This window comes from Pelodiscus sinensis, chromosome 6 (genome assembly GCF_052426305.1).
Source record: "Pelodiscus sinensis isolate ZL-2025 chromosome 6, ASM5242630v1, whole genome shotgun sequence".
Classification (NCBI taxonomy): domain Eukaryota; kingdom Metazoa; phylum Chordata; order Testudines; family Trionychidae; genus Pelodiscus; species Pelodiscus sinensis.
Window position 1 is genome coordinate 6,973,688 of NC_143057.1, and position 26,051 is coordinate 6,999,738.

General features: G+C 43.1%; 1 protein-coding gene across 2 annotated transcripts in view; it reads left to right on the forward strand.

The window, feature by feature from the left end:
• RAD23B (RAD23 nucleotide excision repair protein B) overlaps positions 1–24,748 on the forward strand; it is a 43,555-nt gene extending 18,807 nt beyond the window's left edge. The window contains exons 2-10 of one of the 2 annotated variants that reach the window (XM_089779162.1): positions 4,819–4,900; positions 6,115–6,194; positions 7,984–8,288; positions 10,142–10,197; positions 12,810–12,937; positions 16,690–16,834; positions 19,696–19,822; positions 20,931–21,111; positions 23,443–24,748. In XM_089779162.1, coding sequence (XP_089635288.1) covers positions 4,819–4,900; positions 6,115–6,194; positions 7,984–8,288; positions 10,142–10,197; positions 12,810–12,937; positions 16,690–16,834; positions 19,696–19,822; positions 20,931–21,111; positions 23,443–23,556 — 1,218 coding nt within the window. In that variant the 3' untranslated portion in view covers positions 23,557–24,748. Of the gene's footprint in view, positions 1–4,818; positions 4,901–6,114; positions 6,195–7,983; positions 8,289–10,141; positions 10,198–12,809; positions 12,938–16,689; positions 16,835–19,695; positions 19,824–20,930; positions 21,112–23,442 lie in introns of both variants that reach the window. The other variant, XM_075931374.2, reaches the window with a different exon arrangement.
• Positions 24,749–26,051: the final 1,303 nt, after the last annotated feature.

Sequence of the window (26,051 nt, forward strand, 5' to 3'; positions counted from 1 at the left end):
CGCACTGCGACTGGCGGGGGGAGGGGAGGCGGCGACAGCAGGGAATGGTGTGGCAAGGGGCGAACCCTCCACTGTTTTGTAGGGAGGCGAGGGAAGGCCTGCGCAGCCGCCAGCGACAGGCCAGCTGCGGTTGCAAGCGGCAGTGGCGGACTTGGGGAAGTGGCTGAGCAGAGCAGCTGGCGTGCTGCCGGGTTGGTTCCGCTGTGCAGGGCTTCCTCCGCCTCCCTGCAAAACGGTGGAGGGTTCGCCTCACGCTGCGCCGATCCCGCCCCCCCAGCTAGACGTAGTGCTGGTCCCAGCAGACCCGTCACAGGGGTATAATCACCTTCCCCTGTCCTCTCTTTCCCTTTCCCAGCCCGTGAGCACACATGGGGCTCATAGAAACTCCAATTGTCCGGCTGGCTGGAGCACTTCTGTCACCAACTGGAACCCGGACTGTCAGGATTGCCGGACAATTGGAGTTTTACTGTATTATATATTTATTTTTTAGATAGATATAGTACACAAAGTATAGTGATAAAAATAACATTACAGGACATTTCAGACAAAAACCAATACAAAAGTTTCTAGTCACTTAAAAAATCCATGGTCAGTCCATAGCTCTTCAGAGAACTTGATAAGGAACAAACATCAAAGTTTAAAAAAAAAAAAACCTTAAAAAATACAATAATATTCTCACACTTAAAATAATAAAAAAAAAGCTCCCCATCATGTATTTTACATTTAACACTACTGCTTTATTATGTCCTGTGCGGTTTTTTAAATTAAACCGAACTGAGAAGTAAATTAGCACAATTTGAAGTGCTTGTGTGACTCCAGCTTGTTGATCTCTAGTATGGTTTCCTCATTTTTTGCTTATGAAGATTATGGCTTTTTTTTAAAGTTCTAAACTTTCAGGTCTGTCCCAGACTGCAAATATAAGAGGTTCAAAAACAAGAAGGGAGAGACTCCTATCTCAGAATAATTGCTTCAGCCTGGCAAACAATAGCCTCTGAATTTTCTTTAAAGAAACACAATGTAAACCAGGTACATGCTGATTCTTTTTTTTGCACTGGAATTTAAATATGACATCTGTGTTGGCTGCCTTATTTTGCATCCATGAAGACTTTGAGTTTAAGGAGCTTCAGACTCCACCAATCTAACCCAATCCCCCTCCTTTCCTCCAGAGCCAGACACCCCCAGCTTCCTCACCCTCCCCGCCACTTGAACCCAATGCTTGAGTCCTGGAGCCATCGTCACACACTTCTTCCTCCAGGCGCTGCGGTGCGTGTGCAGAGAGGCCAGCTATAAGCAATCTGGGCTCGCAGCTCAGAAGAAGAACCGCATTTCTTTAACCAAATAGCCGCATACAGTTAGAGCTGCGGGTTGGCCACCCCTGCCCTAAAACTTTATCAAACTTACAGATGACATTTACAGATTTTTTGTTTGTTTGTGGTAACATGATACAGACCAAGTTCATGTTTTCAAAACAAGGTGAATGACCTTCAGCCTCTAGTTGTAATCTAGGAAGAATTCACGTCTGAATATTGATAGTTTTATAGACTCCATGTAAAGCCTCTTTGGAGCAAACATTGGATAAAACTGGCATTTTATTTAAAGTAAATATAAAAGATAATGCAGCTTGTCAGAAAGTCAGTAGCATTGCAGGAAAAATTCAAAGGGGAATAGAGAGCCATTTATAAACAAAGAAAATCCTGTTCATGCTAAAGCCATGTAGAAGTCATAGAGTTGTAACATATCCAAAGCCAAGAGTCTAACTAGATTTCCCAATAGAAATACAACTGTTTAGCTTGGGAGGTTGGTATGAGAAAGCTTCTGGTAGGTCTCAGGGCAGCATGTCTAATGGCAATATCAGCACTAAGGATGTTAAGGACTAATGGACTATCCGATAAGCATTTAGTCTGTCAACTAGTCGATTTCCCTGCTCTCCTCTTGCTGCCTCTGAGATAGAGGCAGCAAAGGGAGAGGAAAGGGGTACTTCAAAGTGGCAGCACTGCACTGCTGAGCCGGGGACATTTCAAAGGGGGCAGACAGGGAACCCGGGGTCAGCTGGGGACTCCTCAGCTGATCCAGGGCTCGGCACAGCATTTCCGCAGAACCTGGGGTCAGATGAGAAGTCCCCTGCTGACCCCAGGCTCCATGGCTTTGAAATGTGCGAGCGCCCATACTACATTTCAAAGCTGGCACCCGTGTGCAGCCCAGAGTCAGCGGGACTTCCCACTGGGCCAGGGCTGCATGCGGAGTTCCACATTCCTCCTTTGAAATGTACAAGAGCCCCAGCGTGGGCTCTTGTACATTTCAAAGGAGGAATGCGGAAGTACCTATCAATTAGTTGATGGAATTTCCATCGACTACACGACTAGTCAGTTAACCGCAATTTAACATCCTTAATCAGCACATTCATCTCTCCAGCAGCTGGAGAAAGAGGAAGATGTGGCTTCTCATTTGAGGTTTCCCTTGAATAATGGGCTCTCGTTTCTGTGCCCTGCATGGAGAAGCTGATGGAAACAAATTAAAATTAAAATGCATAAAGTGCCATGGAAAAAAGAGGAATCAAATCAAATGGAGGAGGGGGAAGGACAGTGAAGACTAGAAGAGAGGGAGAAGGAAGAGCTACATAACAAAGTGATGGCAGGAAAGATGTAAGAAAGTATAGGGGAAAACGGGTTTCACCAGAAATAACTTGACAGCTTTTGTGAATATCTAAGTCGATGACTGTATCACATATTGAATAACAAAGGGTATGTCTACACTACAGCGCTAGTTCGAACTAACTTAGTTCGATTTAGTTAATTCGAACTAAGCTAGTTCGAACTAACGCATCTAGAAGTAAAAACTAGTTCGAACTAGCGTTTTGCTAGTTCGAACTAGCAAGTCCACATTGAGTGGACTCTGAACAGGGCTTAAGGATGGCCGGAAGCAGTGCCGGCAGGGCATAAAAGGAGGACTTAGAGCATGGAGATGCTGTCTCAGGCTAGCCGAGGGCTGCGCTTAAAGGGTCCCGACCCCCACCCCGGACACACAGTTCTAAGGGGTGCCCCGCTTGCAACGAAGTTCTGGCTTGGAGTGCCCTGAGTGCCCACACTGGGCACATCACACCACTCGGCCATCAGCCCGGCTGCACTTGCCGCAGGCTGCCATCTGGGGAGAGGGAGTAATTGGGGGGCTGCAGGAGAGCTTCCACCCCCAGAAGCCCGCAGAGCCAGCCCAGTCCTCCCCATCGGGGGCTCGTACCCCATTCCTCCCTCACCTCCTTCCACTTACCCTTCCTTAGCCCCCCTTTTTATTGATGTACAAAATAAAGATAACGTTTCTTCCAACATTGACTCTGTCTTTATTGAAAAAAAACTGGGGGAGACTGGGAAAAGGAGGTGGGAGAGGGGAAGAGAAAGGCTGGGAGAGGGGAGGGCAACTAACATGATCAGGGGTTGGGAACAGGTCCCAGATGAAGAAAGGCTACAGAGACTGGGACTGTTCAGCTTAGAAAAGAGGAGACGGAGGGGGGACAGGATAGAGGTCTCTAAAAGCAGGGGTTGGGTGGAGAGGGTGCATTCAGAAAAGTTCTTCCTGAGTTCCCATAAAGAAGGACTAGAGGACACCAAAGGAAAGGAATGGGTAGCAGGCTTCAAACTAGTAAGAGAAAGTTGTTCTTCTTCACAAAGCAAATAGTATACCTGTGGAACTCCTTGCTGCAGGAGGCTGTGAAGGCTAGAACTAGAACAGAGTTTAAAGGGAAGTGAGATAAAGTCATGGAGGTTGGGTCCATGGAGTCCTATTAGCCAGAGGGTAGGAGTGGTGTCCCTGCCCAAAGTTTGTGGAAGGCTGGAGAGGGATGGCACGAGACAAATGGCTTGGTCATTGTCTTCGGTCCATCCCCTCCAGGGTCCCTAGGGTTGGCCGCTGTTGGCAGACAGGCTACTGGGCTAGATGGACCTTTGGTCTGACCCAGGATGGCCATTGTAAGCTCAGGGCTCAGGGTCGGGGGTCTCAGTGGACCCCCTTGATTTTCATGCACACCTGGTCCTGGGTGGCCAGGCTGGCAGCTCTCCTGCCCTAGACGGCCACTTTCCTGTGCCTAGTGCGGAGATCGTGGACGAGGTCCACGATGTCCGCACTAGCCCAGGAAGGTGCCCGCCTCTTGCGGTCCAGGGCAAGCTCCCGGGAGCCGCCAGCCTGGTCCCGGCAAGAGGGGGTGGGCTGGGGGGCATCGGGTGGGTGGCTCTGTGCCGTGCCAGGTGCAGGGTCTGCTAGCTGGGTGCTGGCAGGCTTGCACCTGGCACGGGCACCGTAGCCAGCCCGTGCCCCTTTAAGGGGTCCGGGGCCGGGAGGGGGGCATAGAGTTTCCCTGGTGTTGGCCAGAGTGGCCACCAGGGAAACCTGGGGAGGGCTAGCCTCCCACTAGTTCGAACTAAAGGGCTACACAGCCCTTAGTTCGAACTAGCTAGTTCGAACTAGGCGTTAGTCCTCGTAAAATGAGGTTTACCTAGTTCGAACTAAGCGCTCCGCTAGTTCGATTCAAATTCGAACTAGCGGAGCGCTAGTGTAGCACCTATTAAAGTTAGTTCGAACTAACGTCCGTTAGTTCGAACTAACTTTGTAGTGTAGACATACCCATAGTGCATGTCTGTTACAGGGCTACTCTTAATAGTAAGCTGCATTTTAAAATGAAATGCTATTGATAATGTAGCAGCTACATAGGACACAAGTAGTGTTGACTTAAGTTTGGGTATTAGGATACAAGTATTTTTTGCCTTAGATAATAAAATGCGTTTGACTTGTAAATCTGCTTTTCTCTAACCAGAATTTTATATGCTTTAGGTGAAGGCGCTGAAAGAGAAGATTGAATCAGAAAAGGGGAAAGATGCTTTCCCAGTAGCTGGCCAAAAACTAATTTATGCAGGTAATCGTTTCAGATCTAATCTTTACTTCAGAAGATTTCAAACTTGCTGCCTTTATTGGCCAAACATTTGGCCATTCAAACCCAGCATCCACATTTCACCCGTGGTGGTCAAATGACCAAACCATTTAGGGTTCAAGTCTACCTTCAACTCCCAGGTGGAATCTCCGGAGTGAGAGAGACTGTTCTAGTCATGTCCTCAGTGGCCCAGACTTCTTGTGCCACAGGCCAGGAAAATAGCCTGTTAACTGCACCTGAGGCCACATATTGTGTTAAGTCCCACTGATGTGGCCATGAGATCAGTTGTAAAAGTGCATATGTATGTTAGTCCCAGCCCTCCTTCAAGACTTGCTGTCACTGCAGGAAACCTGACTGTTAGAACTGATGGTATTAGTCAGATTTATAGTAAAATAGTATTCTCTAATCTTCTTTAGTGATGCTATAACTGAGACTACTTTTACAGAATATTTATGTAGCATAAAGAAATTTTAAACCAAACTGGGATATAAGTGACCTTAAATATACTTAACCGTCTTCTGATTGATAACAAAAGGTGCTAATCAACAGCGGTGGCACAAAGTAGAAAGGTTCTACTGGTTTTTGTCTGTACCCTAATATTTTTTGCAAGACCGGATGAAAGAAGGATTAAACCTGTTTCGCATAAGGCCAGTGTTTGTCTGCTAAGCCTAAATTGGGAACGTTGCAGAATCACAAGCTTGCCTCCTGCAGATGCATTTATGCTGATCGGCTGCTGGCTCTGAAAAGCAATCAAAGTACCAATAAGGCAGGAAGGATAGAAAGCATGGAGTGTGTTGAATTTTTTTTCTTAAGCATGGTAGGCAAATTTAAATTTTGATTGAACCTACTATACATTGAAGTCGTCTAGAGTTTAACAAGATCAGATTTGAGAGAGGCTGAACAAAAACCTTTTTTTAGATGCCCATCCTAATTTAAATATAATGGAGCATATTTGATACTGTTGGTGTTGTCAGGATAGCCAGAAATGGCTTCAGATAACTTGTGCCATAGAAGGCCACAGCAGGAAATGTTGTTTGGGAATTCTGTAGCCAGAGCTTAGGGATAAAACATTCTTCTTTTGCTTATGCGTAAAGCTACGTTTGAGGTACTTCTTGGTACTGTTGGCACTAATAGAATATTCAGATAGTCTAACAAACTGTTAAATGACTTCTCAATAACTTTCATATTGAACTTGCTAGGTAAAATCCTTAATGATGATACGGCTCTTAAGGAATACAAAATCGATGAGAAGAACTTTGTGGTGGTTATGGTGACAAAAGTAAGTTGTTGGAATTTTCTCATCAAAATCACATCCACTTGGTAAAAAGTTAATACAGTGGTTCTGATCATTACACAGGTAAGTGTGTAGCGACAGAACCACTAAAGTCTGTTTAAATTCTCAGTTCTGTTGTTCATGTGTTGTGTGTAGAGGAAATTGTTGGACCTTTGTTCTTTATCTATGTCACTGTGCATAAATATTGTATCAAGTAGTAATGAACACTATTAGAATGCAAAAAATACATTGTTTCCCGGGTGATAAGTGTGGTCTGAATTAACCTTTTCTTACAATCCCTTCATGTGTTATTCTGCCTACTTAGATTACATTCTTGTGCTCCTGTTCATGAGTTCATTTCTCAATAAGGAAGACCAGTATTAAATCCTCATGCTTAGGACTTCTGAAGTTTTCAGTGCCTGGCTTTCAGAACTCATGGTTGTGATTCTTTGTATTAACTTGAATAGTTTAAACCAGCAGAGGAAAAAATGTAATTTTTTTTTTCAAGGAAGTGATGCTGTGCATTTTGACAAATTATGGGTACCATAAATGGGGACTTGATACTGAATGTAAATTAAGTTTTACGTGTCCCGAGCAATGAGTGGCAAAGGAGAGAATTGTAGAAATCAACATGTGTTTGTAATAGCAGACCTGTCACAATTATTAACTAATTTATATTGAAGGCACTGAATGATTTCTATGGACTTCAGTGGTAACTACATAACTAAAATGTTCTGCAGTGTTTTAAAGATGTTTCTCTTAGTATCTAGGCAGATTGATAGTAGGTTAAGGAAGGGCAGGGTGAGTGAGTGCAGAAGTCAAGTGGGAGGTGCAAGACTCAAGGGAGGAGGCTGGGAGGGGTGTGTGTGTGTGTCAAGGCGGGGGGGCTTACCAGTGCTGCCCGTGGCAGCAAGAATGGTGCTGCTCTGGTGGCATCTTCTCCCAGGGGAGCTGAGGCTGCGCACCCGTGCGAGCATCCTCTTCCCCCTTCCTTCCCCCCCTTGTGGCCAGCAGGCTATCTAGGGAGGGGCCAGACTCCAGAAGCTGCCGCCCCCTCCTACAATGCCTCCTGCAGGCTGTTGAGGTGGGGCCTCCCTGAGTGTGCAGGTTGTCTGGGCAGGGAGCCAGGCTCTGGGGGCTGCTCCTTCCTCTTCCCCTGTGGCTTGCAGGCTTTCCACAGGTGGGGTGGTAGGCTCTGGGAGCTGCCACCCCTCCAGTGACATCCCCCTACTGCCTAAAGGCTCTCCATTCTGGGGAACAAGCTCCAGGTTTGGTGCAGAGGGACTTCTTAGCAGGTCTGGAGGCAGGCAAGATGGCAGATCCCTAGCTCTGCTGGCTGCTCTCTTGGTGCTGCAGTTGCTCCCAGTGGCCACGCTCAGTATCATGTTCTTCCTGTTTCTGCCCTCTCACTTTCCATTTAATGGAAAACAGCCCCATTCCTGGCACTTCATGTTTTCAAGGCACAAGCGAATCCGACCTTGCTTTAAGTTAGGGTAAGAGGAAGCAGCATGCAAAATAGGGATGTTAAATGTAGGTTAATTGAATAGTCGAATAACCTCATGAATTTGTAATAGTCGGTTAGTCGACTATTCTATAGTCCCGGGAGAACCAGCCCCCTGCCACTCTGCGTTATTGCCTCTGTATCAGAGGCAGCAGTGCAGGGTGCCAGGTGGAAGCTGCTCCGTGAGGGGAGCCAGTTTAAAAACCAGCTCCCCTCACTGATTGACTATTTCTTGCCCTGTGCTGTTGCCTCTGATAAAGGCGCCATCTTAATTCTGTTTCATTGTTTTTGTAGCCCAAAGCAGCAGCTGCTCCAACACCATCACCAGCTACGACGCAGCAATCAAATGCTACCACTACTACTGTTAGCTCTACTACAACAGCTACTGCACCTGCACCAGCTCCTCTACCAGTCCCTGCTCCTGCTCCTGCTCCCGCTCCGGCCCCAGTCCCAGCCCCCGCCCCAAGTCCTACCCCCACCACTCCAACACCAGCTGCAGTGGCTTCTGAACCTGAACCTGTAAGTGCCACTAAAGAAGAGAAACCAGCAGAGAAGCCAGTTGAGGCAACAGCTGCTCTTAGCCCAATATCAACTGACAGGTATGAATGGGCCACTTAGAAATAGGTGAAACCATTCCATGTCAGATTGGCCATTATTCTTTACTTTATTTAAATTAAATCTGTCACTAAAGTGAGAGTGAAAAGATGGCCAACTTTTTTCTCCTTTGCAATAGATTTTATATGGCTGACTGGCTGGTGTGAAGCTTTGTAGAGTGCATGACACTTTCTCAGGGAAAGGATGATCTTGTGATTGAATCCCTGCCTTGTGGGTTTGAGAAACCCAGGTTCTGTTTCCAGCTTTGTCACGGGCTTCTCTGACCTTGGCCGTGTCACAAAGTTATTGTGACTGTTTTCCCATCTAAGCTTTCCTGTGGCATCGTGATTCATAGTTGTGATTCATAGTGAATTAATGTCTGAAAAGCCCTTTGGGACTTAAATGGTTTGCCCACCAGAAGCTCAAAATCATGTTTTGAAACATCTTAGTCAGATGCACTAGATGTCATTGTTGATTAAATTCTTACCCTGACCAGAATCTCATTTAGTTTCTGGAAAGAATAATTTTATAAGGAATCTATTGTTGTTGTTACCTTTACTGAACAGATTCCCTAAGATTCTGACTAAGCTTACCAAAGTGTTACTGAGTTGCAACTTACCACTATTAGAAAATATCTGTACCAGAAGTAATCCTTTGCCAAGGTTTGTAGGAATTTAGGTGGGTTGTTACAAATGACCTTCAATATGTATGTCCTGGGGAGTTGAGAGGTTGAGAGCCTCTTGTCTAGGTTTTTATTTGCCCTCCCTATTCGTTTTGAAGATGGTAGTTAGCCAGTACCTCCAACACACAAAAGGATATGAAGAGGTATAGTTCTTGGTTATGAATGACTTCCTATACTGATAGAGACGAGTAAAACGTGGATACTCATGCAAGTGAGTTATCCTTTGTTAAATACTTTTTCTTTTGGAATGTAACCATTAAAATCCACCCAAGCAATGGCATGAGCTGGTGGGGGACCAGGTGAGTCAAAGATGGCGCAAGCTGGTGGGTGAGAAAAGGCAGATGACCACAAGTAAAACTTGAGGCTGAATATGAAGTAAGTCTTGGTTTAAACACCCACATCTAAGTTAGAGATAGGAAGTATGTAGTAACGAAAATGGAATTTTTTCTTTTTAAAATCTTGTCAGACTCTGACAGGGGGCTTTACCATAAACCCACTTGCTCAAGCTGTTTCTTAAATAACTGTCCTCTGGAGTATGGATGTGGATTTCCCTGGTGTTGGCAAGTAAAAACAGATCTCCCTTCACTCTTTAGCATTTCTAGCTCAGAGTAATCTTGTTGGTGTCTAATGATAGCGTGGTAGTCTTTACAGAACACTACTTTTATATGTTAAAGAAATCACATCCATCTTTACCATGGCTTCTGAATGGCTGCCTTTTTATAAGTGGATTCAGACAAACTGTGGGAGCAGGGTATTCTTCCATCACAGGAGTGGATAAAATTTGCTCAGTTGTCCTTCAAAAGGAAATACAGAGATTTTGCTCTGCAGTGGCCTGACTAGTCTGCCACTGAAGTCAATAACACTTTTATTGTTGACTTCTGTAGTTTATGTAGATCCCCCTCCTACACTTTTTCGCAGCCCTAAAGGCAATGTTAAGGCAAGCAGGTGTCAGCCCTTGAATGGATAAACAGTATTCCAAATATAGATATCTTTTGATAAGTCAGCAAGAGTAAGGGTTAAAAACAGTAGCATTTAATGCACAGAAAGATGTAAAGTCTGGCTTCATACCAGATTTTAGACCTCCGTAACTCCTTTAGGAATTGACATAGTTACAGCTGCTACTTCTACAAGTTTGGAACGGGTAATTGATATTTGAGATCTCATTTTGTCTTGCAGTACCTCAGGTGATATGTCTCGGTCAAACCTTTTTGAGGATGCTACAAGTGCACTTGGTAAATATTTATCTAAATGTTATAGCTTGCACCTAAACCTTGTTTCACTGCTACTGAAACGGTGGGTTAACAGAACTTGTTTGCATTCTCTCTTCTACTACATCTTTTATCCTCCAAATTATAATCAAAGTGGTGTGCCAAAGAACAGAAGTAGATGTGGTAAAATCAACCGCATATAAGCATTCTTCTTGCTTTTAGTACAGAAGGTGTTTCAACTTGCGAACAAAGAAGGGAAAACAAACTTATAACAACAGCCCTTCTGTTTTTTTCCAGATTTTTGTATGTTGTCTTTACCAGTGATTCAATTTGAAATGGCTTAGATGGAATGCTGTTTGATGTGTTTTGTTTTATATTGTGGCAAGCAAACACAATCAATGGGGTACATCCCTTCTTCTCACTTGCACATTCAGCCATTATGTTTGTATAATTGAAACAGCTGCTCCAACTTTGGCAGTTCTATGTAGAATGTGCACCCAGTGAGTTTAGGGTCACTAGTCTGAATGCAGATCTGGTCACGCATGGTCTCTGCGGGAGTTGTCTCTAGATACGGTGCAGTGTGAAGTGAATTGCTGGTTTTAATTTATAGCGCATGCAGTGCTGTTAATCCATAATTCACAAAACTCTTCATAAAGGTGAGTGGGCATAGATTCACTTTTTTAAAAAAAATGTGAAGACTGACTCAAAAAGGGGAAGACTTGCCCAAGATCATGCATCTCAGTCGCAGAGATGGATTTAAAACCCAGGTATCCTGACTCTGTCTGGTCTTTAACCTGGCCTTTGGACCATATTACATCCCAGAGAGGATTTTATGGAAGTTACTTTAGTTGGTTCAGTAAATGATTATTTTCTATGGAAAGCACCATCTCCACTTAAATAAACCTGCTACTCCCTCATCGTGTGCTACAAGGATGGTTGGATGGATGGAAAATCTATCAGTGTTTCTTTCTCAGTGTGAAAGTTAGCTGACTGCTTGCTCCCCCCCTCCCCCCCCACTGGATGGGTGCAAGTTTCATTTCAGGTTAGAATATCAATAACTCAATGCCAACAAGGTGCTGATGGATTGTCAAGACAAAAATGTGGATCTTAGAGTGCCAGTCACAAGCCTGCTTTATTGCTACTTATGAATGACCTAGAGAAATCAAATTTGAATGACAGTTTGCTGTTGGCTATAGATGCATAAATTGTCAGTATTCAGATTAGCCTATGCTTACTGCAGTAGGCTCGAATAAATTGAGCCTGATCTCTCCCAGATTTTTCTTTTGTTTCCCCATTCATCTGGTGGTCTAGTTTACATGTAAATAACATCTGTGGTCACAAAAGGCAGAGGGAAAAAAAGTGAGTGGTTTAGTGTGGTTAGGGACCAGAAAAGTGAGGGTCCTTTTCACTTGCACTATGGAGCATGTTTTTGATAGTCCTTTTGTTTGTGTTTTGCAGTACGAGTGAACAGTTCATGTATCAGTAGAAACAATGGCTGATCTTGTAGGTAAAAATTGCACTCTACTGGTTTGCTGCCACTTTCTCAAAACACAAACTGGTTACTGTACAAGTATGCATTCTAAGAAGTTTCTTTTTGGAAGGTTGAGGAGAGGCAATGGCTAATTACTTATTGCAGATGTACACAAAACCACAGTAACACATGCATTCAGTCTTTTAAATGTAGGCCAAATATATTGGCCTTGTATGGACAGTTTTATTTCAAAGTTAACTGATGTTTAGTTCAACACTGAATTGATATTACTAATGCCATCAGGACTGCAAATCTATACTTGGTGTATCACAATAAGCCAGTGGTTCTTATGTATGTTATTTTCACTGACCCTCTTCAGTTCATTGTCGACATACACTCTGGCTACGTCTAGACTGGCATGACTTTCCGCAAATGCTGTTAATGGAAAAACTTTTCCATTAAAAGCATTTGCGGAAAAGAGTGTCTAGATTGGCACGGACGCTTTTCTGCAAAACACTGTTTGCGGAAAAGCGTCCGTGCCAATCTAGATGCGGTTTTGCGCAAGAAAGCTCCAATCACCATTTTCGCCATCGGGGCTTTTTTGCGCCAAACAGTTTTTAGCTATCTACACCGGCCCTCTTGCGCAAAAACATTTCTGGAAAAGGGCTTTTGCCCGAACGGGAACGTCAAAGCATTTGTGCAAGAAGCACTGATTTCGGACAGTAGAAAGTCAGTGCTTTTGCGCAAAATCAAGTGGCCAGTGTAGACAGCTGGCAAGTGTTTGAGCAAAAGCAGCTGCTTTTGCGGAAAAACTTGCCAGTCTAGACGCAGCTTCTGTGTAGATAATAATAAAGGGTAAGCCTAGGGTTGCTGGGACTCCAGTCTGTTGATTCATCTCGGAACCCTGAGCATGAGCTTCTACATTGCATTTTAACTCTAGGTTTAAGAGTTTTTTGCCCAGTGCTCAAACCTGGGGCTCTGGTATCTACACTGCTGTGCTCAATACAAAACTTGAACATACTGGAAAATGAACAGAATTTGGCAAGTTTAGGGTGTCTTTCCTTCATTTCCTGTTGCGTGAATGTCTCCATAGTGGCATTTCTCAATTGAAGTCTGCCTGCATCCATGTACTGCTTTTACAACTGTGCTATTTTTGCCCCTGTAGTGACAGGTCAGTCTTATGAGAATATGGTGACTGAGATCATGTCAATGGGCTATGAGCGAGAGCAAGTAATTGCAGCATTGAGAGCCAGCTTCAACAATCCTGATAGAGCAGTGGAATATCTTCTAATGGTGAGCTATTTTTATCTACTTTTTTTTCTTTTAACTTTCTCCCCATCTTTTGAGGAGAATTAATCTTTAAATGACTTGATTACCTGTAAGATGACTAAAAGTCCACAGCAGCTTTAAGTAGAGAGGCTGGCAGGTTGAGAAGTGGATTTTCAAGAGCCTACTGCTTTAAGGGCAGTACTGATGTCTAGATTTTGTGATTGCCGTATTTTGTACTCATTTGGCTGTGTATGGAAGGAGCATCTAAAGTTTGAAGCTGAAGTGATGTGGTTTAATTACCTATAACCTAACTCAATAGGATCCTGCCAGGATCAGTTAACTAAAAATGGTTCTTTTTCTTATTGTGATCTTTGAAGGGTAATAGTGTCTGGATTTTTTGGATTAGCAGCTATAGTATCACAGAACAGACTTGGTTCTTAAAGCTGTTGATTCACCCTTGGTACAAATCTTACTCTAGAACAACGCCTACTCAACATGTGGCCTACGTGGGTGGGAGCCAAAAACAAAAAAGTAGTCAGTATACTGGTCCTCTGCTGATACGCGTTTTAGTAGTTAGACAGTTCCTGGACTGTCGTTCATTAAAAGTGCTGTCATATGGGTGGAAATCGGGAAATATTGCATTTTATTAATATCCGCAGAACTGATTTAAATGGAGCCTGTGTATTGTGTTGTGGTTTTTTTGCCTTAATTTTTGTATTTATGTCTGTCTGTGTGAAAGTAGCTACTTGCATATATATTTGCATGTATATGCAACCACACTTAAGTTCCGACTCTCGGCATGTGCTGTGAGTATCATTGTGGGCCCCCGGGGCTTCCAAAGTTGAGTAGCTCCACTTTAGAACTTAGAGCATACCAACTATGCATAATCTGAATGTAGGGTCTGGGCTTCAGTGTTTTTCTTTAACTAGTATTTTAAATTGGAGAGAAGTTGATTGATCAATCTGCTGAACAAGATACAACCTGTGCATGGTAATGTTGACTTTAAAAATGCAGTGTGCTTCTGTTTGCTTGCGAGGACCTGGAAAATGGCTACAAATCCAAGTGACTCTTGCGTTACTTCATGTGTAAAAAAATCTTCCTCATTCCATTTTTGTTCTGGATTACAAGCAGCTCTGGAAACTTAGTAGAAAAATGGGTATGAAAGCTCAGTTGGACCGATGCTTATTGAATGCAGATTTCCGGAGTCTCTAGTTTTGGCTAGGGATATAAAATCCCGTTTCATTGGTTAACCAGTTAAACACTGTAGTTAAACCTGCCCTGAATCTGCCCAGCTGCCGATTAAGCTGATTTCTACTGTATTAATGGATATGGAGAACACTATTGACTTTTCAGATGATCCCCCCTGAAAAGTCTTATCTCAGGACGAAAGGTACCAAGTTTTAAATCCTTTCCTTATTTAGAAAACCTGTTATACCTTTTTAACAAAAAAATTTGTCACTCTCCCCTGAGGATTCTTTCCAGTTTATCTATGTTTTTCTTAAACTGTGGTACCAAAACTAAGACAACTACTATGTTTTACATACAATGTCCTTGTTAGCAAACCCCAAAATACTAGTCTTTTAACCAACTCCATCATTGAACATAACTCAATTTGTGATCCACTATCACCCACAGACCTTTTTCTGCATTACTACCACCTAGCCATTTATTCCTTATTTTGTATTTGTGCATTTGGGGTTTTTTTTTCTTCCTAAGGTGGTGTATTTGATTTCAGACCAATTCTTCAATTTGTCAAGGTAGTTTTGAATTTTAACTTTGTCCTCAAATACTTGCAACACCTTCCAACTTGGTGTTATGTGCACATTTTATTAGCATACTGTCCACTCCATTTTCTGAATCACTAGTGAAAATGTTTAATAATACACAGACTCGAGACAGCCCCCTCTTGGATCCCACTAGATGTCTTTCCAGTTTGATGCCAAAGTATTGCCAATTGATTCTTTTGATTAATTTTTCAACCAGTTGTGAACCCGGCAATATAATCTAAATCATGTTTCCCTAGATTGTTTGATGTTTGTATTAAAAGCCTTACTAAAATTAAAATGTCATTTCTCTTCTTCCCATCTCCCCTTCCCCCATTTAGTAGGCCAGTAACTCCTGTCAAAGGAGGAAAATAGACTTGGTTTGCCATGATTTGTTCTTGATAAATTCATGTGGGCTTTTATTTTCTAGATGCTTACAAATCAACGATGAACTTTGTTCCCTGACTTTCCAGCTATCAATTAGGCTGAGGGCTATAGTTCAGCTATAATTTCCAAGTTCTTAAGATAGATGCTGTTTTCCCTTCCCCAGTCCTCTTGTAAATTCTCCATCTTCCAGGAGTTCTTAAAGAACTGGCTGAAGCAATCTTGGAACCATTGGTACTCTACCGTGAATCTGAGTAGGCCCTGCTGCTTTGAGTACATCTAACTTACTGAATGTTTTCTGACCGACCTGCCCTTTCCCTTTGGTGGTTTGTATTCCTCTTTCCTTGTTGTAAATATTAATTGTGGTAAACATTTGGTCACAATCAACCCTTTTTTAGAGGAGACTGAAGCAAAATAGGCATTAAAAACCTCCTTCTGCTTTGTTGTCATCGGTGGTTAACTCTCCTTCCTTGCGAAGCAGTGGACCTAGCGTTTACCTTAAAAGCAAGAGAGGATTTATAGAACCTCATCTTGCCTCTTTATCTCTTGCTAGTTGCAACTCCTTTTGTGCCTTTTTTTGCCTTTCTGATTGTCCCAACATGTTTGTGCTATTCTTTTATGCTCACCTGTAGCAGTTTGTCCATGTTTCCTTTTTTTGTAGGGTTCCTTTTTGGTCGAGTCATTAAATAACTCCTAATGCAGCCATATTGGCCTCTTACCATTCTTCCTGTTTTGCTTTGAATCAGAACAGTTTGCGGTTGTGTCTTCACTTTTGTTTCTTTGTGAAATGGACAGCTCCCTTGAATTTCCAAACCTTTAGGTTTTCTTCCTGAGAGACCCTATCTAAAAACACAGACAAATTCAATTGGTAAAATCCATTGTCCTGATTCAGCTACATACTCCTTTCCTTAGTCATGAAACGGTCAGTTTCATGATCCACTTTTAGTCCGATTGCCTTTTGCTGTTGGATTCACATCTGATTCCCCCATTAGTCAGAGCCAAGTGTAAAAATGAGTGCTCTAAGGTTATTTCTTCCCACTTCTGAAACTAGACATTATTTCGAATATGTTCCAAGAACTGCTCAACCAACATAAAAGTATTGAGGGGAGCATAAGGAAACTAGATCTGTACCTCTGACAGTCCATTGTAATTCAGACATGATATTTAAGGGTCTTTCAGCCTGGGCGACTTCTGAATTCTCAAGTGCTGTAGGCAAGAGTACTCTTAACCATCAGCAGCTGGCAAGGAGTGCAGTCTCTCCTTTTGGGATTTGGCCTTTATGGCGATGCTGTATTGCTCACCTCTGTTAAAGTCCTACAATAAAGCACTTATCATGCAAAGGACATGCTATTCTGAGTTAACTGCTAGAAAACTTCCTGGTACCGTTGGAGATGTTGAGTTTTAGTAAAGCGCTAAATCGTGGAGACCACGGAAACTGAAAAGTGCTATGTTGAATGATTTGGAGGTGTTTGTTGGCAATAATGTGTACACATTTGTAGCGTGTTTGCTTTATATGTGCAATGAAAATGTTGAGTCTTGTTTCTAGGGCCAAACAAGTGCAGTGAAGCCATTATCTTTTCTGTCTTCCCGTGAAAATGCTGTAACTGGTAACATTATCCCTGGGTTTAGGGTATACCTGGAGATAGAGAGAGTCAAGCTGTGGCTGATCCCCCTCAGGCGGCAAGCACTGGTGCTACTCAATCTTCAGCGGTGGCGGCGGCAGCGGCGGCAGCGGCAGCAGCAACTACAACCACGACTACTAGTTCTCCAGGAGGTAAGGTGGCCTTTCGTTTAAGGGCAGCTTTTGAGACAGGCAGCCTGTACTAGGCGTTTTAAGCACTGGGCTTGCGCTCATGAGGCTATTCTAAGTGAGAGACAAAAGCTCAGGGGAACTTGTGTTTTCCGGGTGGGTAGATCTATAACATCGCGGGGCGATTGTTGTTCAGATTCCCAGATGCCACTCTTGGGTTTATGCCAATATCTGACCCAATATCTTTGGATTCGTTTCTGAGTTCACAGAGAGAGACAGTGCTTCATATTCCCCCCAACCTCACCCTTCTTATTGCCTACAATTGAGAGTGATGTTAGCATCTCACTTTAAAACTTCCTCCCTTACAGCCACCGAGCGTTTCGTTTTTGCGTTCCCTACTGAGAGGCCACCGGCAATTTTGAAACGTACTAATCAAAGCTCTTTGGGCACAGACTGCCTTTCTGTTCCATGTTTGTGCAGTGCCTAGCCCTGGGGGAGGAAGGAGAGGGCTGGCCCACAGCTAGTGTAACATCATCAGGATTCTCAAACTCAAAATGTGGTAAACTCAGCAGATGGTCTAGGAGAGTCTCCCCTCTCTTGCCACCACAGCAGTGGTACATGGAAAAGCAAAGTCAAATGTTTCCTGGTATTTTTTTTATGCAGTAAATGTCCTGTCAGTGCAACTCACTTTTCAGTCTTCATCACCGTCTGTTCCTTTTTATGGTCCCCTTCCCACCTGTTCTGTTTCCCACTCCATGCATCTTACCTGACCCTTGGTTTCTTTGATGTGTCTTTCTAACTAGTGATTCCAGCTTTTCCTCCTCTTATGTAGTGTCCAACCCTAAAGGCACTAGGCTGGCTTCACTATTTCTGGCTTCTCTGTGCCTCCAGCTGCTTTGCAAAGGCCTGTAGAAACAGCTGAGGGAAACACAGCCAGCATCACGTGTCCACACAGCTCTTAATCAGCTGCTATCAAATGCTGGGTGGGCTGTCTGTTTCAGCTGTGCTGTACATAGATCAGGCTTTGGCTAAGCCTTTGAGGGTATGTGGGAAGAGGACCCGTTCATGAATAATATCAGACCCCCTCAAATATGCTACCTCACAGCAGCAGGAAGCTTTGAACATGGTAGCTAAAGAGGTGGGTCCCCTGCAGAAAACTCCAAAGGATTGAAATTTGCCTTAACAGGAGCATTTAACAAGCACTCCTGGTGTTTATTAAATGCACGGTGGTTGCTAAGTTACACTACACAGTGTAAAGCTTCAAATGTTAGTTTGCAAAGGAGCCCCGATCGTTTCTTCTGCACAGATTTGAAAAGTTGGAGGTGGTGTTGGGAGCCACCAGAGAGTGCACATGCATTGTTGGGAGGCTGGCAAAAGAGCAGCAACGCTTGTGTAGGCAGTTGGCACTCCCAAAATGAAATCTAATGTGAGGAGGTGGAGGGTGTCAGTAAGTGTCAACCCATGCTGTTGCTAGCCTTCATCTTTCAGTGAATACTAAAAACAACTAAATTGCTGTGTATTTTTGTCAGTATAATGACAAGCTTGCTTTAACTTCACCTCTGTCTGTACCAGAATAAAACTACACCCGTGTTGCATATTATGAAGACTTGTGTTGCTGCTTTGCATTTTTTTCAGATGTGGACATTTGGGGGAGTCTTGTCCTAGCATTATGGTTCAGACCCCAATTTTTGACCTTCCCTAGGTTAGCAGGAACATCTTTTTCCCTCAGTATGTTGAATCATCCTGCTCTTTATCTAAAGGCAAAATAAAAAGCTGCATGCTTGTTAAAACTGTTATAAATTACGTAGACTGGAAAACCACCCTTGAAAGGTATGCTCTGTTCTTTAAAAGGTTAGATGATAATCTTCATTCGAGGTGATACAGTCTCATTGCTGTTGATGGATAGTTTGAAAGGGAGCTCTTTCTGAAAGTTAATCTGTGAAGAGTATGGGGAAAAAGCTTCTAAAAAGCTGACTTTGTACCAGTAAACGCTGCTCCCAAGGAGGCCGAACGTTTGCCAGCTTTTACTTGATCTCAGCAATTCAGTTGCAGCAGTCTTCAGATTGAATCCCTGGCCACAGTTTCTTGAGCAAACACTGAAAGACCTCCTTGCAACCATATAATTCTCCTGAGGTGCCATACCCTAGTGGTTAGAGCAATAAAGATGGAGCCTTTGGTTTCATTCCCCGCTCAACCTCTGGACTTGGTGTAGGTTCTTGACACCACTTAACATCTTAGAACATTGGAGCCACCTGCTGTAAAGCCACAAGAACCTTAGAACGCCTAGGTCTTGCTTGATCCCTTTTGTGTTGTAGTTTACTTCTTAAAACAGAGCCGAGTGAAATGCTAGTCTCCAACCCATCGTAAGCCTTGACTCACCAAGGCCTGCTTTTCTTTTTTTAAAGTTACGCTCTCAATTCTTGTGCAATACCAGTTGACATTCTCTTAAGCTAAAGTTCTCTGTATAAAGCCACAGAACAGGAGCAGTGTGGTTATTAGTGAGGCAAGCTTTGCTCCCCATTCACTAGGGCACCTCCTCTCTCCGAGAGGGGCCACTTTCATGGGTAAGAAGTCCTGCTGCCATGCCATCTCCTTCCATTGAGCCTGCCCATTTGAACATTGTACACTTCAAAGATGGGAGTAACCTTGGAAGGACTTTTACATTGAGGCTAACGTAGAAGTTTGTCTGCATATGCTGTCTATTACTTTGAATGTCCTGAAGTTTCAGAGTTGGAGGGTAATGGACAGTTTTTCCTTCTAATATAGAGATTAGAGATAGAGATTAGAGATAGAGATTAGAGATAGAGATATATATATTGTCAATCTAATTTTATAGAAGCCCATCTAGTAACTTTTTCTTAAATGTATAACTCTTTGCATTTCAGGACACCCACTTGAATTTTTACGAAATCAACCTCAGTTCCAGCAGATGAGACAAATTATTCAGCAGAATCCTAATCTGCTGCCAGCTTTGTTACAGCAGATAGGACGGGAAAACCCTCAGCTACTACAGGTGACTTAAGCACCATGGGATAATATGAATGGACCTGTCAAGGGTGCTTTAATGCATCAAGAATCTTAGTTTTAATGCATCTTAGTTTGGGAGTGTGAAACAGTTCTATGACTGTCAAGTACTGGGATGGAGGCTTTCCTTCTGTTCCCCACCCAACTGGGCGACAGATCTTCAGTACTAGATCCTATTTAGGCAGTAGTTTGATGCTGAGTCAGTACCATTAAATGCTTAAGCTATACTTGCAAATTCTCCTTAGTTTTCATTTTCTTTGAATGTAACCTCTCTCCACGTCTTTTCCTGATCAAAGTCCAAGTGGGTGGGAAGGAACAAGTCAGAAGCTTTTTTTATTGAGACTGAACTGAATTAGGATCAAATGTTAACCATAGAAGGTAGGTCTTGCTAGAGTAAATTCTGGGACACGCTAAGCTTCCTCCATGGCACACTGCAAATGCTGCTGTCTCTTTGGCCACAGGGAATAATGGAAAAACAGCCTTAGTTCTTGTACAGAACGCATGTCACTTACTCCCTTTATGGGATGCATAGTGTTCTACCATTTCAACACATTTGTTTAAACAACTTAATTGTAGCAGGGCAGGCGATGAAATTTTTGGGTGTAAAAAGTACAAAAATAATAAAGCGCTGTAAAACGTAAAACAAAAATTCAGTTTTCTCCAAATTTCAGTTGTTGACGTACCCCCCAGACGTCTCTCGAGTACCCCTAAGGGTACTCGTACCACTGGTTGAGAATCACTGTTCTAGACCAGAGGTGGGCAATAAAAAGATGGTGGTTCACCAGGGTTAGACCTTGATGGGCCGCTGCTGCTATCTTTACCTGTACCCCCCACAGGTATGGGCGATTGCAGCTCCCATTGGCCGGGAACGGAGATCCGCAGCCAACAGGAGCCATGATCCCTGTACCTGGGGAGATGCAGGTAAATATGGCAGTGTAGGGGCCCGCCAGGAGCTTAGCATGGCCAACCCGATCCAGCCTGGGAGTCGGTATTTGTCCACCCCTGCTCTAGACCATAAAGCTTACAGCAGCTAGAAACTTTTAGGTGCCATTTGGCAGGACTGAGCATGCTTTATTTCAGTGTATTGCTTCCTTTTGTTCTCCCATGCCCCGCAGCAAATCAGCCAACACCAGGAGCATTTTATTCAGATGTTAAATGAGCCAGTTCAAGAGTCTGGTGGCCCAGGAGGAGGTGGAGGCAGTGGAGTAGCAGAAGCTGGAAGTGGTCAGATGAACTACATTCAAGTTACACCTCAGGAGAAAGAAGCTATCGAGAGGGTGAGCCTTCCTTTTGTGGGTTTGAAACACTAACATGAGCCCGGCTGTCTCTTTTGCTCCGTGGATTAGGCATTGTGCAGGTTAAAACATGCACCAAGGATGTGCGTGCAGTTCATATCTTACTACTATGAATCATAATTTTCTGGTGTGAGGTTTGAAAGCTTGGCCTGCTGGAAGTCATGTTATGGCTGTAAGGCCCTTGCTTCCCTGCCTCCCCTGCCTTTTTAGAAGAGGCCTGTAAAATGCCATGTTTTTGCAATCACAGCACTGCGGTTGGAAGAGACTGAAGTTCCACTGGGCACATGCATAACTGAATTTGAAGCCTTAGAGTCCTATTTAGGACTTTTTGTAAGAGCTTTTTGCAAACGCTTCAGATTCTGATGTCACATATAAGTGGCTTTGGTAATGTGAGGGGGGGTCCTTTTTTTGTATCTTAAAATTGATTCCTAACTTCTTTAGACTGGCTTTCATGGGAAGTAGACTAAAGTTACTGCTTAGCCCGGTTATTTGACTGTGTTTTACTCTGTCAGTTGCTAAAAATACCAGCATAAATATATATCAGTCTGCAAGCCATGGAAATCTAACCCAGTGAATGCATTCAATTCCACTTCCTGGGCTGGTGATAGGTACACACGTTCCAAATTTCTGCACAAAATGAAGCGTGAGCGGTTGCAACTAAAACTTGTAGACTAGACCTGAGGTGGCATGATTGCGTGGACTGCAAACGTAGCTGTGGAGTCGTGCAGTACAGGCCCTCCCCGAGTTGGAAACATCCGACTTGTGAAGTTCTGCACATGCACACCGAAGCTTGACTGCAGCCTCGCAGGGGAGCAGGCAAGAGGTACAGGGGGCGGTGAGCGGCGTGAGCTCTGGCAAGAAGACTCTGGAGGAACTAGGGCTGTCGTGTAGCTGGCAGCTGGATAGACGCGGTGGTTTCCTCTTCAAAGTGCTTCGTGTCTCCAGCCGCTGGCTGCACGGCCGTACCCTGCTCCTTTGGAGTCCTCCAGCCCACGCTCGCGCCACTTGCTGCCTCCTAATTGGAGGAGTGGGCAGCCGAGGGATACCCACAGGTCCCCTTCAAAATCTCCACTTAGCTCCTCAGCCTCCTGTAATGAAAGCTGTTTTTCTTCAAGCACCAGCGTTCAAGGTTAAATCAAACAACTTTCTACAATTTTTCATTGCAAATACACAGCATTTCAGCTGTGCAGTTCTTTTCTAACCAAGTGTTTTTTATAATAGTTGGGAAAAAAATGGAAAATTTCATATTTCATTGAAGTTTTGAATTCTTCCAACAGAGCTCCCTGATTCTGCAGCAACTTTTAAAATAACCATGGAGAGGGAGGATTGTTCTTCCTGGGTCGATATAGAAAATTGGTCTAAAATAGCTTATTTTCCTTATGAACCCTGCATCGTATGACTCTTGTCTTCAAATGTTGTTTCTTTAACCTACTGTTTTTCTTCTGAATTCATTTTTATACTCTTGGTGGCCAGGAACAGCGAACTACAGCCACTGAGGGGAATGGGGAGGGTGCCTGCAGATGGTCAGCATAAACAAAACGTTTCACATCTTGCCAGCAAATTACCTTGATGGGCCATGTGCCAAAGGTTGCCAATCCCTGCTCTAGATTTAATTAGGGATTGATGTCCTCTCTTAGCCTGAGACACTCGGTGCTCTTAATTAAGAGCTGGTCTGGTATTGATTTTGAATATGTGCAAGTTGCATGTACTCTGAGGTTTTGACAAACAGATTCCTTCACCTCACTGTTTTTGCAGTTAGCTAAAATGAAGTCTTAAACTCTTACCCACCCAAGCCTAAGCTGTCTTCACGGCACTTGCCCGCTCACTCGGTTAAAATCAAGCACACTCTTTTTGCTATAGTCAGGTTTCCTAGTGTCATTGAATTCTAGACCCTCTTAGCAACAAGTACAGCTTGTAGCAAAAAGCGGCTGTACTATTCCTATTTAAAATGTGCTTTGTGATGAATTAATTTTGACCACAGCAATGCAGCCTATAGATGCTCTTTCCTGGTGCTGCAAACGGGTACCTGTTTGCTTCTACTGCTGTAAGACGTTACGAGTGATGTGACTTCATGTACTCAGTGAGACTAACATAGAACCACTTTTTAAATGAGAACTTAAATTGAGGTTACTACGAGATCTTAATTCAATTACAAATCTCCAGTAAATAAGGGCTCGGAAGGGAAACCTAAATGCAGTCACAATGTTTATTTGAACAAATGCTTAAATGTTGAAATCCTAACATAGTAAACCTTCAGAGAGGCTTAAAGTACTTTAGAAGTGGTGTTTCTAAATGCATATCTCTCTTCTTTAGTTAAAGGCATTAGGATTTCCTGAAGGACTTGTGATACAAGCATATTTTGCTTGCGAGAAGAATGAAAACTTGGCTGCCAACTTTCTTCTACAACAGAACTTCGATGAAGATTGAAAGGGAGAGACTTTTTTATCTTGCGCTTCACACCAGTGCATTACACTAACTTTGTTCACTGGATTATTTGGGCTCATATCCACAATACTTGGTGTATGGTATGGTGGGGAGGGAGAAGAAAACATAGGAAACAAAGCAAGGATAAATAAAGCATGTCTGCTTTAAATTGGCAGATGCAGCAAATCACACAGTGTAAAATACTATACAACCAAAAATCAGCTTTTGCAGGTATTTAGTTTCTTCTATAAACTGTAGGTTAACTTTTTTCTAGGTTTTCACTTTTACCGTACTAATTCCAGAAACTTAGTGTAATGCCCTGCTTCATGTTTCTTTTTACTTAACATTGGTATTGGAAAATAGCTTTTGCTACCTAGAATCTACAGTCTGTATTTCATGGCAACACTGGATAATGGCTTTGTGAACTCTAAAAGAATTGAGCAACTGTAAACATAAATGCCAAAATATAGGTGGTTATTTTGCTGCTTCAGATATATTAAATTTAGTGCAAGAAGCCCGTTATTCCGTGTTAAATGCTGGATTTAAAAAAAGAATGCCTTCAAATGAAATCTCATTACTGTTATGTTAAAATTTGTTGATCATTGAATTAGACTCCCTTCTAACGTGATTTGAGAAGCTGAACACTTACTTACAGGCAAACTTACTTTCTTGTTTACGTCTTTTCTTTTTTGGGGTAAAATTATATCTAATTACTGTTTACTTCAATGTTATGTTGCAGTAAAGATTTAAAAAAAAAAAACAACCATTGCATGTTTGGTTTTGATGTATCACTTTGTCAATTGAGCCCTTTTTTTGGTTACCAAATGTAAACTTCACTGCTCTCCATCGTAGTGAATATTATTTATTAACAAGTCAGAGCCCATCTTACTTCATTTATTAAAGTTGGTTCACCAGTTCAGCTGGAAGTATTTCAAAACCAGGTGTCGAATGTTTGTAATACTTTCGCTTTATTTTGTCTTCATCTTCTATGAGAACGTAGGACCACTTTTGGCATTGTATTGCTCTTGAAAGGATTGTAATATTCCAGGAACTTATCTTCAGGAAGGACATTGCGTCTATAAATGCTGTGTGGGGGAATTCAGAACCTGAGAATTAGGTGAACAATCAAGTGATTGCATCCCAAAAGATTATGCACACCTACTTTACCTTCTATTAAAAGTAAGCTCTAATTGTAGAGTTCTGAGTCTTATTTCTTGGTGCCCCGTTGTCAGTTACTTTGTATGTGGAATGGCTAATTCTGTGAGCCTTCCTGTTCAGTATATGTTGGCTTGGCAGACAACTTTACCTCTGCTGCAGTGCTCAGGAGGCAAATTAATTTTGCTTTCTCCTAAAAGTCTTTTGTTTGGGAAGTGCTGTACATGGGCTGAAGATACAAGCTCAAAATGCAGTACTTTTAATACTCCAGTTGGCTTCTTGTTTCCTATGGCATCATTTATTTTCACACAACTTTTTGGTCACAAAGCAACTATGCTTTCACTCTCTAAACTATGTTTAACCTTAGAGATGAATAAGGATGAACAGAGCAGTCTTTTAATAGCACCGGTCTCACCAGAGAAGGGATTTTTGTGTATGGAGTATGGAGTCAGTGTGGCGACTGGTCTTACTGTTCACTATCTAAAATGAATCGCATCTAAAATGAAAGTAGGATGGGGTGGTGGGAAGTATAAAAGACAGTGAAAGCTCTGTTATCCAGACTGCTGGCGAGTGGTCAGGGTGATTTGCAGGTTAACCAAATATTCTGGAAAACAGTTATACTTGGAAACTTGGTATTCCATCGGTAAAGAATTAGAATACAATAAAATAGTACACAAGGGCTCACCAATTCAGTAGTAGTGCTGCACTGCAATGTGGTTCGTTTTTGGAAGCACTTGCATGTACATGGATACAATTTTCTGTACAGTAGGTTGGCGTTACATATTGCTATGAGCAGCTCATGGCAGACACTGAAACAATGCTGGACATAATTTAATCTTTCTTTGATTCAGAAGGAACTTCAGGGTCTTGCATTTGTCATTTCCAGCACCAGTTATCACTAGATGCAAAGGGTTATAGGCGATTTGGTCTGTAATGACCCAGACACACACCCTGGAAGCTGCCTTTTTTTGAATAAATCCCTGATGTCCACTTGCTTGTCTTGTGCATAGGAGTAGAGCAAAGGATGTTCAATTGCATAACGTGCTCGGGTGGTATACACAATAGCCTCTGTACTTCGGGTGCCCCTAGAACACCTGTGGTATGGACTCTGGCATGTGGAAGTGGTTCTGTCTGCAGCCGTCCGCCTCCTGCTGGGGGAACGGCAGCACAGCAATGCGTTCTGTCAGAGGCTTTTCCCTGCTGCTCCCATAGCGGAAGATGGTGGTGCATTGGCGCAACGGGGGACAGAGCGCCAGGTAAATGCTTTACCTCCATCCCCATCACTCCCTCCCTGGCCCAGAAGAGTCTTTAATCTGGCAAACCCTGTTTTCCAGGGTTGCTGG